General features: G+C 34.5%; 1 protein-coding gene across 1 annotated transcript in view; it reads left to right on the forward strand.

The window, feature by feature from the left end:
• Positions 1-3,568: 3,568 nt before the first annotated feature.
• LOC106464892 (transcription factor 12-like) overlaps positions 3,569-14,114 on the forward strand; it is a 71,802-nt gene continuing 61,256 nt past the window's right edge. The window contains exons 1-3 of the mRNA XM_022392696.1: positions 3,569-3,683; positions 4,577-4,602; positions 5,759-5,791. Coding sequence (XP_022248404.1) covers positions 5,759-5,791 — 33 coding nt within the window. The 5' untranslated portion in view covers positions 3,569-3,683; positions 4,577-4,602. The remainder of the gene's footprint in view (positions 3,684-4,576; positions 4,603-5,758; positions 5,792-14,114) is intronic.

Here is a 14,114-nt window from a genome sequence, read left to right on the forward strand (position 1 = left end):
CAATCAAAAATACAGTAATCTATGTACTGAAAAATATATTCCTTTCTCAATCATCATTAACACCCTTCAGTAATCCACTGATAATAATTAACCTAATTATGTCTACTAGTACAATTTACAATCAACTTTTTTTTAATCGTTTTGATGCAAGTTTTCAATAAAAACTGATGCATGTAATTGGTTTTCACATATTTCTATGTAGAGAAATTGAATTGAGTGTGCATGCCTTGGAAGAATATGGATAAGTGGGTAGTGTTTTGGTGATTTGATTGGCTTATGTTGAGAGTTTGGAAGATACTGTTTATTGCCTTTGACATAGCAGGTGACTGACTGAGCTGAAAATTAAGGTGACTCGAATTTTGCTGCAAGGAAAAACAAAAAGCAAATTCTGAAAGGATATGCTTACCTCTCCGCACACGGTAGCTATTCCTTGTGTGTCTGCCTTTGAGATTTTGTGCATGCCATTAGCTTTGAGCTATCTCCTACCTAAGACACTTGTTATACCATGAACTGTGCTAGTGTATGATGTAATCATCATGTGATAATAACCCTACACCAATATTTGTGACACATCCTCCATGTACAGTAGATTGCCATAAGCATTTGCACTCTAAATTAAATTCATTCTTATCCTCGGCACTGTCTTTAATGGAAATGTTTTTTTAAGTTTAAACTTAATCAGTTTTGTGAGATTTGTACTGCCTTTCCACAGTGTTAACTTTTTTTGGTCACCTTGACTTCTACTTCCTGAGCAAGAGTTTCTATTTCCTTTGGTGACTCTCACATCTCTAGGACATCTTGTCCCTCTAGGTCAGGCTCACATGAGGCTTCTTTGAGTGACCAATGGAAAATCCCTTGCAATCATCTGTCTTCTTAAGTGACACTGCTGCCTTCTCTTCTCGAAGATCTGTCTTGGTGGCTGTATTGTGTTAACACTATAATTGGCAATTCACTGCTGCCCCCTCTTCTGTCTCCTATGGAGCATACATTCCACATCAATTTTCTGGAATTCTTGGCTGTGCATCTAACATATTCCTATTTCTTACTTTATCTTGGAGATCATTTGGTTATGAATCACTCCAATAATTCTAAGGTCATTTCCCATATCAATTGTCGTGGTGAGACTTGCTCTAAGGACCTTTGCTTATGCAAGTTGGGCTTTCTGTTTTTGGCCCACTCACATAAGGTTTGTTTAACCACCTGTCTTATCCTAGGGGCTTTTAACTTGGTGGCAGCTTGACTCTCTTGACTGGATAGGATTCTTCTTATGGAGTGATTACTCCATCCACAGGTATTTTTTTGCATTCGTTCCTAGTTGAACATGCCAATGATCAATGCCTTTGCTGCTCCTCTCAATACCATACTGCTCCCTTTTTGATCCTGATATCTCACCCAGCAGTTCTGGCTGTGTATGCCTTTAGTTAGGACTGATCTCATCTCGGTATGTGTACCCTCCTCTTTTCTCCCATGTGTCTTGGCATTGATTCACAACACTCCTTATTGGGTTCTGTTGGTAGCATATTTTTAAACCAGCTCAGTCATGGTTTCTTCTTCTTCACTGATTGGCATCTAGGGCACCTCTTCCACTGCCTCCATCAGGGTCACTTTTCTTCCAACCTCATACATCTCTCTTTCATCTAGGAGTGTTGTCCCTTTGTCTCCATGCATGGAGTTTGTCTAATCTCTTGTTCACCAGTCAGATTTCTCCAACTGCATTGCCCCTTTTTTCTTATTCATGTTCCCCTTCTACTCTGCATTTTTTTTGCCATTGGACTATCATTGCTTTATCACCAGACTGTCTTACATTTTCTCACCTTTTGTCTTCTTTTCCTTGTTGTTCTTCCAAAGTTTGTTGGTTTCTACCATTGCAGACTATTGGGTGGTATCATCAACTCTCTTTCACTCTTTATTTGATGGTTTTGTCTTTCATGTTCTTTCTACTTTGTTCTAGTCCTTCCTGATTCATTGTTCCCCTCATCCAGTTCCTTTGCCTTTCTGGAACCTTTGTATGGTTCTAAATGCTCTTACTCAGGCTCTGTTTGAATCCTTGGCCACTTTTTCTTAAACATCTTTTTCTTAAAACCTATTTCTTTCTTCTTTTTGGTTTTGTTCATCATAGATTTCATTTTAATGCGTTAGATGCCTCCTGTACTTTGTTTCATTGATCTCCTATGATTTTATTCCCTTACCACTTGTTTCTTCATAAGGCTTGGGTGGCTCAGGAGTCTGATCATTTCTTCCATATCCCTTCTATTGATCTCAGCCCTCTATGATCATAATAACCTTAGTTATCTTTTGTGTCCAGTTTGGGTGGTCAAGTGTTACTCAGCACACACAGCTCAATTTAGAGGCTCCTGCAATAATTTATTCTTCACATGAAATTCCTTTTCCTTCAAGGATCTCTTGGCCTCTACACTTACATATGGGTTTGTTAGCTCATCCAGATTGTCTATTCCTCCCCGGATGGAGATACTTGCAGGCTGTATCACATCACACTTGACTCACTCTCTGGCTTTGCACTTTTGATGACCCTTGGATGAGACCACCCAGGCTGGAATGTGGACTGTACTCAACACTTTCATCTCCCATTATCTTCACTATATGGTGGTTTCATCTCCCTCATGATATCACCTGTCTCCAGTCACCATTCGCCAGTCTATTCACCTTCTTTAAGAGATATGTGCCTCATTTATTACCTTAGCTGTTTATGCTGTTCTCCAATTCACTACTCGGACTCCACTCAGTGGCCAGTGTTGCCTCACAAGGTATACTTACTTCCCTAAACTTGCATCAAGTCAGGTGTAATGGGAAGCAGTAAACCCATCTGCCCTTTCCACCCTTCCTCCCTACTACTGGTGCACCTTATTCTTGCCTCATCTAAGAATGATGTTAATTTCTAGTGCAACTGCTTACATGGATCTACAGCACATAGAGAATGTGTTGCCCTCCTATTGGTGGAGGGTTATTGTCAAGTGGTGATTACATTATGCACTAGAGCAGTTCACATTATAACATGTATTAGATGGGAGATAGGTCAAGGATAGTGGCATGTGTGAAATCTCCAAGGCAGACATGCGAGGGATAGCTACTGTGTGTGTAGAGAAGTAAGAATCTATCAGAAATACATTTTCAGGTAAGGAAAATGTTAACATCAGAACTTTGAAGACAAATTTAAAAGCACTTTGCCTGGTCTTGTGACATCTGCTATCTAGAACCTTCTAGTCATGGATATTGCTTTGAGAGTGATATGATCCATCCACCTTGGCAGAAGTGGTGTTTGGAGGGAGATGTTTCCATGACCAAAGTGTGCATCACAAATTTTTTTATGCATCCTTTAATGTCTTGCAAATCTGCTGTTAAGCTTAACCTATGTTTTAACAACTGTTAGTAGTGATTGCCATGATTTCATTGATGACTGTATTTTCTTTGTTGAATTTACTGTATGAAATCAGGATAAGTTGAATAGGCTTTGAGTAACTATAATATTGGATGTGTTTATTTTTTTTTCTTTCTTAGTAATTGTTTGGTTATGATAGGACCTTACACCTTCTGGTTTTATTTTTAACAGGAGTGTGTCAATAACAGTTTCTCAGCCACAGAACCTCTTCCACCAGCACAGTCCACATATTTTCAGTTCAGTAGTGTGCCACAGCAAAGGCTAATATCTGCAGATTCTGATAGAGGTATAAAAAGATAGCTTTTATAAAATTTTTAAAACAGCGTGTTCGTAAATTGCATTTTATAAGCATGTTTCTGTGACAAAATCTCTTATTAAAATTACTTTTCTTTGTATGTGCCACAAAGATGCAAAGTATTTGTGTGCACCATAATATTTTAGAGATTATTAAGATTCTAAAGCTTGTGTTGGGTAGGGATGTTATATAAATTTGACATGTGAACGAATAAAGGTTCATAAAATGTCCAATAGTTAATACAGTTGGAAGAAGTATCAAAAGAACACTATACTTTAAAATAAGATATTATTAAAAACTTGATATAGCTTTTAGTAGAAGTGATTAACTTTCACCAAGAATTGTATTAGTGTTGAATAACTTAATGTGCAACTGCTACTTTTTCTGATACGAGTCTTGTTAGATATTGATACTGTGAGACACTCTAGTGGCTCTGGAATGAGGTCTAATAAACATAAAAATTTCCCATTAGCTATCTGATGTGCTCTATCTGTCATTGTGATGGTACTGCTTGAAGGTAGAGCTTTGTGCAGAGAAATTAGAGAAGAAATTGAGAGAGAGAGAGAGGTCAAACTGTATGATATTCAAGTTTGGCCATGCATTGCTGAATGATAAGTAATGGGATGTGATTTATTAAACTTTGTTTTATTTCAATTATTTAGTTTTGATAAAAAAAGAAATCAATCTTATATGAAAGTGTTATAAATATTTAAGATTTGAAAAGGGAATAATATGTTATATTTTTTTTGTAATTGGTAAAGTTTAGATTACATATGATTTGTCATTTTCTGAACTGAATTTTCCTTTTACTCTATTTATTAAAGTACTTAATACCTCCTGAGTTTTTAAATTCTTAATGAACTTTATTGTTTTTCTTTTCATAGGTATTTCAAACAAGAGAAAAAGAGGTGTAAGTATTTTGTTAATTTTTAGAATGTTTTGTAATCACTTTAAAACTAAAATAGACAAAGCAATAATATATATTGGTGTTGGTTAATGAATTGCTTGGGGTGAGTGACTTGATTCATGGTTGGTTCATTATACAGAGGCCTGGCATGGCCAGGTGGTTAGAGTGCTCGACTCGCAATCTGCAGGTCGCAGGTTCAAATCTCCATCCCACGAAAACATGCTCGCTCTTTCAGCCGTGGGAGCATTATAATGTGAAGGTCAATCCCATTATTTGTTGGTAAAAGAGTAGCCTGAGAGTTGGCAGTGGGTGGTGATGACTAGCTGCCTTCCCTCTAGACTTTCACTAAATTAGAGATGGCTAGTGTAGATAGCCCTCGTGTAGCTTTGTGCAAAATTCAAAACAAACAATCATTATACAGTGATGTGTGTATATGATATTTTTTAACCTGAAAATAATGATCACTAAAAGACAAAAAATATTACTTAGCTACAGGTTTTTGCTTGCATATTTGTCTTTTAAAAATATCCCTTTCCTGTTCCAAGAATATGTCAAAAGGTATCTTGGCATCATGGCATTGCATTTATATACAGTTGGCTTTCGTTGAGTCAAAAAGAGAAATCATTAATATCTCTGTTCTCACTTTTGCAACTTTTGGCCAAGTATAATACATATTTATCAGTTGCACTGTTGGTTTCTCTTGTGTTTTAAAATCTTTTTTTTTTTTAAATTCACGCTTAAGATACAAGTATAAAATTCTTAAGTTAAAGCTTTTAGTAATCCTTAATCAAAGATATTCTCAATCTGCATGAAAAATTAAATCAAAACTTATTTGACCTTTAATTTTTTTAGTGAAAATCATGATAATAAATAAAATAGTAAGTCACACTTTAAGCTAATTTATAATATGAAAAATAATTATGTAAAAAAAAAAAGAAAATATAATGGTTATAAAAATATTTAGATTCTGTAAAAATGAATTAAACTTTATCTTCTTTCTCATCAACTTGTTTTTGCCAAGTTTTATTTTATTGTCTTTCATAAACTTTCACATGCAGCATTAATACTCCCAAGTTCAGTTATGATATTTTCAAATTAAACCAGCAGTTGGCATTAGATATTTCTTATGTCAGTTATCATATGTATCATTTTATGTTAGATGGAAGAGACTGAAGAACAAGAGGGCCAATGGGTAAGTAAATTGTTAATATCAAAAGCATCTTGAAAAACACTTCTATATGTTACATTCAGGGTTCATGAGAATTCACTTTGATAATTTAATATTTGAATCTCTCTGCCAGGATTTATATTACCTGATACACTAAATTTGACGTATAACCAAATTAAATGCTGTAATGGAAACATAACAGACTAACGAGAAAAATTTAAAGTCTGGAATTGTTCCCTTTTATAATTCTATGTATTTATTTATTTTTTTGTAAATGTGAAGTTTATAAGATAAAATGTCGAAACATTTACACTTGTTTGACATATGGAAGCCCCCCCCCAAAAAAAAATCAAAACTAGATAGCTTTTACTTCAAGACTATAAACCAAAACAAGAGCTTTCTAGATCTCTTCCAGCATCATAACAGATATATATATATATATATATGTGATACATCTCAAAAACCAGTATCATTTAGAAGGTTTTGTTTTTGTATATGTACACCTAATTCTCAGTCAAGTTAGATTTTCTGTCTGTACTTATTTTTAGTGAATTTACTTTTTAGTAAATTACTATTTAAACATTAGTAATTTTTTGTCACTAGTTTAAGAAATGTCAGAGTGTTATGTGGTTATTGAGAATGCTCAATCATCTGAGGCATGACTCTTTTTTGTATTTGTTACAATTTAAGGTAGGTTTTCTCTGAAATAGTGGCCTATATAAAGTGATATTGACCTTTACTATCAATATTTGTAAATGAGAGGAATATAAGAAACTGTAATATGTTCTAATTTCATTCAGTTTTGCTTTCTAATTGTAACTTTTGCAATGCTGAGCATATAAGAAAATAAAAAAAGATTTAGGCTTAAAACCTATTATCTTATAATGTACTGTGTTAAATATAAGGTCATATTGATATCTATAAATTCAGAAACTATGCAAGTAAAAATATAAGCTTATTGTAGGGTAGGAGTCTGTTACATTGAAAAGCTTGTTTTTATACATTAGGAGCAGATGTCTATTTAGATATTGTAAATGTATATATTTATATACATGTAGTTCAGGAAGTGCTGGTGAATTAAATGTATACATTTTGTGACAAGAACCACCCACCTTCATGTTTATCTGAAAAGGGCAATTCTGAAGTATGCCGACAATCCAAGACATGAATTTATTTTAATTATTTCTCCATTTTGTTTTATAATAAATACTGCTCAATCATTTTAGTTATAAAAAAAAGAGGAAAAGAAACATTTATGTTTGCATTTTATTTGATATAACTAGAATATATATATACCAGTTCAAGAAACAAACAAAACTTGTTATAATGAAAGAAGTATTGATGAAGAAGTTTTAAATTTCAATATTTATTAGTTTATTTCTTTGAACAGTTTATCATTGAAGATGTTCTCTCTTTACTAAATATTCTGGTTATTAGAGTAATGTTTGAATAAAATACTTAAATTATAAATTAAATTTCTAGTGTATGTTTGGAGTAATTATAAACTAGATATTTTTAAGGGATTTTATGTAATTTATATAGGACATATTGATATATTAGACATATTGGTATATGTTGTCTATAATGTTTTACATATTTTGATGCTGTCACTTTTATTGTATTATTTAAATATTAAAAACTTAAAACAAGGTACAGAATTAACTTAATCTCCTTTCATAAAATTTACCTGATGCTAAATTGGGTTAGGGTCTTAAGTTGTATGAATCAATGGTATTTTTTATTTGGTAATTTGAAAACAAAACAAAAGAGTACTTGAACGAAGGTTAACAAATACTAAGAGCCTAGAAGCCTAAAATCTTCTCAACCTTAGTGTCATTAAAATTAATAAGGCTACAATAATTATTTTACCTTGAACTCAAGTTAATGAGACAGAAACACTTGCTTTAGTTGGCAGATAGTTTGTAAATAAGTGTAACCCATTTTGGTTTAGGGTGACTGCTGATTATAACTTTGTACCTGTGTGGTATTCAGGTCCACTGATATCTAAAAGATAGTGTATAAGAATCTGCAAAATACTGATCGTGAAAATATTGTGCATGGAATAAATCAAGTATAGACAGTAAAGGAAAGAAACATACACAAGTGAACAAATAAACAATCTTTATTCACAGTGATTGCATTTATGTAAGTTTATACTTACTGTCTGGCTTACAGTTTTCTATTGACTCTTACTGGTTGCAAGACAAAGAAAGAATTCTATATACTGTTCACTCAAGCCAAAGACAAAATTTTGATTTACCATCGAAATTCACAGAAAAACAAAAGTGTGCTGCGTCATCACTGACTATTCCAAATAACATTTTTAGAGGGGAAAAAATCCCTAACTCATACCAATTTGTACAAGTAACTGTGTCACCCCTTGAGATGGGCTCACTCTTCCTGAGGGGAATAGAGAAAGGGCAAAAATATTAGGTGTTTCTAGCTAGCCATAGGCATATGCAGTCTTTATCTGAGTAAAAAAGATTAATACATGTTTATAACCTTTTGACATCAGAACTACACAAAAATTTTCGTGCAGTTCTGTGTAGTTTAGAACAATATTGAACTTCCTCACCGTTATCAAAAAAGTTCTACATATATATAATGTAATAATGTGTAGAGTGGCCCCAAAAAATATTGTACTGCATTAAGACCTAATCTGGTGTTTGTAACGTGATAAAACAGCTACTATGTTGAAACCTTATGTATGTATAAGAAAGAACTTTAATCAAGAAACGACAGATAAGGCCAAGGAAGATTTTGGAAATTCTTTCATAGCCAGTGATTTTTATTTTTCCTGCCATTATCACTACAGGACTTCAGTTCGTATTTCAAGACACATGCATGTTAGTGTTATTATTTTAATATCCAGGAGGGATTTGTAAAAGAAGTAAACAGATGGTAGCCTACTTTTCAGTACAGGCAAATATCAGACTTCAGTGGTAACCTTTAAAAGGAAGTTATACTTCGTGGGTGAGAATTCTACAAAAAACATTAGATATGGGTGAAAACCCTAAAAGTATAAAATATGAAAAGAGCATAATAAAATAACTTTGGTAAAAAAAATATTAGGCTTAGATGAAACCTCTAAATGAATTATTAGTAACCAATTATTAACGGTAACATTGTTTTGAGCTTCCCTGATTATTAGATTGAATCATAGATGTAAAATACGTCAGGAGCTATCACTTTAGTGAGATTAACTAATACTGGCAACAGCGTTGAAACATACGATTAGGGAGACGCAACAGGTATGATGTAACCATGACTACAAAAGAAAAGCGGCGTTTAAGTGCACTAGTGAAGAGCTGCGGCATATTTACAAAAGACAAAATATATAATATTGAACTGTTAAAGGCTGTGAAAAGTATAAATCCATTAAAACACACATTTACAATATCAGAAACCAAAACATACAAAAGATGATACATACAGAACCGACCCCACAAACAAAAACCACATATGCATCTATCCTGCAAGGGAATCGTACACAAACCCAAACATCTAAAACACACAGAATACACTACACCTCCAATCTAACCACTGACATAGATACGGGAGCAACAAGCCAAAGAAGTAAGGGATACTGGAGACAAACAAAATACTATAATCAACTCTTGTAAAAATCTGTTTACCGATTTTATAGCCGAAATAACAACCCGTACAATCTCACGACTACTTCCAGACATTTGTAACTGTAGCCAAAATACACGCACATTGCTACTACTTCCTGAACTAATCACACATGTATCACGGGACAGTTCTTCAAACCAAGTTGACAGTCCAACATGCAAGGTGTTATTGGTTGCAAGGAACATGAGATTAAAGGCATTATCAAAGATACAAACCCAGGTATATTGGTCATAACTGAAATAATGTTATATGCAAATAATAAACTTAGAATACCAGGATATTCATTTATTAGAAAGGAGAGAATACATGGGGAAGATGAAAATATGGAAATAGCCGTACTGTACATAGTTTGTCAATATACGATTTAAATCAATGTACCACAAATGAATGTATAGCCACAGACAAAAATCTAGAATAAAATAAAAATATAACAGTAGCAAGTATATACTGCCCATAGAGCAAAGTTATTGACTTAGAATTACTTACCAATATATCTGTTTGTTTGTTTTGAATTTCGCGCAAAGCTACACGAGGGCTATCTGCCTAAGCCGTCCCTAATTTAGCAGTGTAAGACTAGAGGGAAGGCTAGTCATCACCACCCACCACGAATAGTGGGATTGACCGTCACATTATAACGCCCCCTCGGCTGAAAGGGCGAGCATGTTTGGTGGGACGGGGATTCGAACCCGCGACCCGCAGATTGCGAGTCGAGCGCCCTAACCACCTGGCCATGCCGGGCCTACCAATATATATAAACAGAATACAAACTGTATACTCATAGTGGGTCGTAATAGTAAGCACCGTTTCTTTGGGTGCAGAGAAACGAATCAGAATGGAAAACGAATACTACGCTTCCTAAAAAAGTCTGATATACTTATTTTAAATAATTCCCCGACGCATACATCGTTCGGCTATAACTCTGTCAATATATTAGACTTGTGACTAAGCTCTAATGTTATGAGCCAAAAATGTATCTCCTTCAGCGTAGGATATGACATAGGTAGCGATCACCTGCCGATCTGGTGTGCCTTCAATCTCGGCCCCCATAGAAACCAACAGATTAAAACAGAAAAATTAAATTACAAGAAAGCAAAGTGGGATGAATACCAAGTAAATCTGGACGAACTCTTACCTTTGTATTCTACCAACAGTGCCGTGAGTACACCTCAAATAGGTGCGTATTGTCAAATCACCGAGTGCCTGCACATAGCAGCAAATAAATCGATACCTGACCATAAAGTATACATGGCTCCCACACGCACAGTTAATTAACATGATTAAAGAACGAACAAAACTACGCAGAAAATACATGGAAAAACAGAGATCCGTCAACTGAACCAGAATCAACACATTCAGAAACAAAATAAGAACAGAAGTAAAACAAGAACGATGGGACCAATACTTGCTCTAAACTAAATGAAACAACGGGTCCCAAACTATTCTGGCTATATCTAAAATTCGGTTTATTAGCTGGCTTTCCCTCTTTAAGGAACAATAATACATTTGCTTGCTTCCAATAATCTGAGATGTACCCAGAATTTAATGATAAGTTAAAAAGAGCCGTTAGGTGGTCAAACAACTCCGATAATCTTTTTTGAGGAGTATGGTTTGGATGCCATCTTCTCCTGGAGCTTTGTTCTTTGTGGCATTTATGGATTGTATCATTTCTGCTTTAATGTGTTTTGTTACCTGACGAGCTGTGTGGTCGTTTTCGTTGTCTTCTGTATGTTTATTGGAAAGGAAGGGTAATATATATATGTGTTCGTTAACTTGGTTATAGAAGTGTGTGTTCATGTCTGTATCTGTGTGCGTTTTAAACGTGTTTTGTAGGTGTTGTTTCAATGCTTCAGCTTTATCCTTGTTTGTATGTGCTTGTGTGCGTGTTATTTATTACAAGTGCAGTGCATGTTCGTGTTGTTTTTCCGCTGTTTGTGAACCGCAGTTTCCCCCCAATCAGCCAAGCCAGCTGCTTAGGCAAAATTCTAGAACAAATATTAAGTAACAGACTCCCTACTTATCTAGAGGTCACATCAAAATTACCGGAAATCCAAAACTGATTCAGACAAACAACAGATCACCTAGTTAGATTAAGTGAACCTATAGTAGACAGATTCAATAAAAAAAAAGCACTGTCGCTTGTTTTCTCGGTGTTGAGAAAGCATCCGACAGTGTATGGCACAGTGGTCTTAGGTTCAGAATGTCAGATTTCTCGATGTTGAGAAAGCATTCGACAGTGTATGGCACAGTGGTCTTAGGTTCAGAATGTCAGATTTAGAACTACCGTGCGGTATTATACGCTGGCTCTAAAAATTTCTGGAAGTTAGAAAATGTAGAGTTAATGCAGATGGAACCTACTCTGAGTATTTCACTCCTGAGGCAGGTGTCCTTCAAGGAGGGGTTGTTAGCCCTATTTTATTCATCGTGTATGTCAATAATAATCCCTTAGACGACCCAAATTATGGATACGCAATGTTGTCATTTGAAATAGTGCACCGACCCCCAGCAATAGCTGCCACCAATCTACAACCACAATTAAATAGAATACTGTCAAAAATACCGCATCAAACTAAATGCTCCTGAACATCAACTAGTAGCCATTACAAAACTCAAGAAATGTCTCCCTGAACTTTCCACTCCTCCAAACGACAACATCAGCAGAATTCCTTGGCCTGATCTACGATCAGAAGTTAACGTGGGTTAAACATATTAATAACATAAAAGCAAAAATTTGGCAAAGTACGAACCATGTAAGGTGTCTAACAGGCAAAAACAGTGAAACATCAGCCGACAATATACACAAAATATACATCCGCCCAGTTATAGAATGCGCATGCCCAGCTTGGATTAAAACGCAAAACACATACACGTAAGAAAGCTACAAACAATACAGAATACAATACTTACAGCAGCCTACCGACTATCAAGATCGTCAGCCTTTCTACACAAATATGCAAACATACAAACACTATCTGATAGACTCGTATATAGTTATCTAAATTACTTTTCAAAAAATTGGCATAAAAACGACCTATTTTATGAATTAGACCGTTTTTGCATACATGATGAAATTAGCCCTAATCATCTCTCACCAATTAATTTCTGTATTAGAAATAAAATATAAATTAAGATCACGTTTAGCTAATACTATATCCATCCTTAATTTATTTGACTCGGAGAGCATTGAAAAGGGTATTTGATGTACAACGCTCTAACAGTAATTAAAGTGATGAAAAATATGTGAAATGGAACTGTTCGTTATGTGTGTGACTTTTACTCAATAAAGAACAATGTGAAAGTGTGTTCCTTGTATAGAATATTTTCTTGGTTACCATACATGGACACGACCATAAAAGGGGTCAGAGTAAATGCAATAGCATAACCTCTGACCCTTATGTTATAATTAAAAGAATATTCAGCTGTAAACTAACAAATGCAGCGGGAGAAAGAGGTCTAGGCGAACCTGACCCTCACTGGTCTACAAAGATCAAAATCCCGATGTCGACATACACATTGAACTGTTTTGAGTGTTATATACGACCAAATGAAGCACTAAATGCTACTTTATTACATTCGTGGACATGGCCCTGATAAAGGAAGTAGAAACAGTGTTTAAAATCATGCGTTTTTACCCTCTTTTCGTGAAATTTTTACTAACATCTGTCAGTTTAAAATACAGTAAAAGATGGAGGAAGATGTCTAAATTGCACCTGATCCTTCCAGGTTGCGACCTAAATACTGATCCAAACAGACAGATTGAACTCTTTTATAAACTGACATTAAATAAATTAAACAAAACCATGGTAAACATAAGAGAGAAAGTGGTTAACTAAAAAGGATGTGAAAATATAAAATCTATGTTTTTTTGTTGTTTTTTTCAGAAGGTGTTAGTCTATACTCCCTAAATAGATAAAAGAAAATGGTTGCTCAAATTGTAGCCTAAAGCTTGCGATAGACAACCTAACTTTTATGTTTAAATTTACAAATATCACCCTCGTTATGAGCCTGCACCGTTATCTGTTATATAAAAATGAGAGTTAATGTGGTTGACGTATAACATAGGATATTAACTACAATTTTAAACAGCACAGTGTATTTTATATATTATGTTAACTGGATACCCGTTAACCCTAGCGGTCGCAAACCTGCAAGTTGCTCAGTTTCAACCACATGCGTGTGATTCCTAGAGGGAACCCGGACCTAGGGGATTGTGAGAATGTAAAGGATCCACTTGACTGTGGAACCGGGCATAGTTTTGTAGTAATTGTTTATATAACTTTTGTTAAACATATATAAAGAAAATCCTTTTGAATTAAAAAATATACGTATTATTTAGTCTGAAAATGACGTCCGCCGTACTTTTCACCACGTGTTTTTAGTCTAATCGATAAGTGCATAAATAGGAGAAAAAATTAAAATTTTAAGGGAAAGTAGGCATCATTGGTTATTCGTATACCTGCTATAAGAAGTATCCAAAACAAAATAAATGCTGAAATAAAAAGTACACAAACAAGTAAAGTGATACTAGTTGGATAGATTTTTAAAACGATTTTCAATCCCTACTTTGGTTGGCAAATTTAGACTGCTTCATTTTGCTATACTATACGGATCACAATACCAACCAAAGTAGAGATTGAAAATCGTTTTAAAAATCTATCCAACTAGTATCACTTTACTTGTTTGTGTAATTTTTATTTCATAATTGTTTTTTGTTGTG

The sequence above is a fragment of the Limulus polyphemus genome, unplaced genomic scaffold (assembly GCF_000517525.1).
Source record: "Limulus polyphemus unplaced genomic scaffold, Limulus_polyphemus-2.1.2 Scaffold1772, whole genome shotgun sequence".
Lineage (NCBI taxonomy): Eukaryota > Metazoa > Arthropoda > Merostomata > Xiphosura > Limulidae > Limulus > Limulus polyphemus.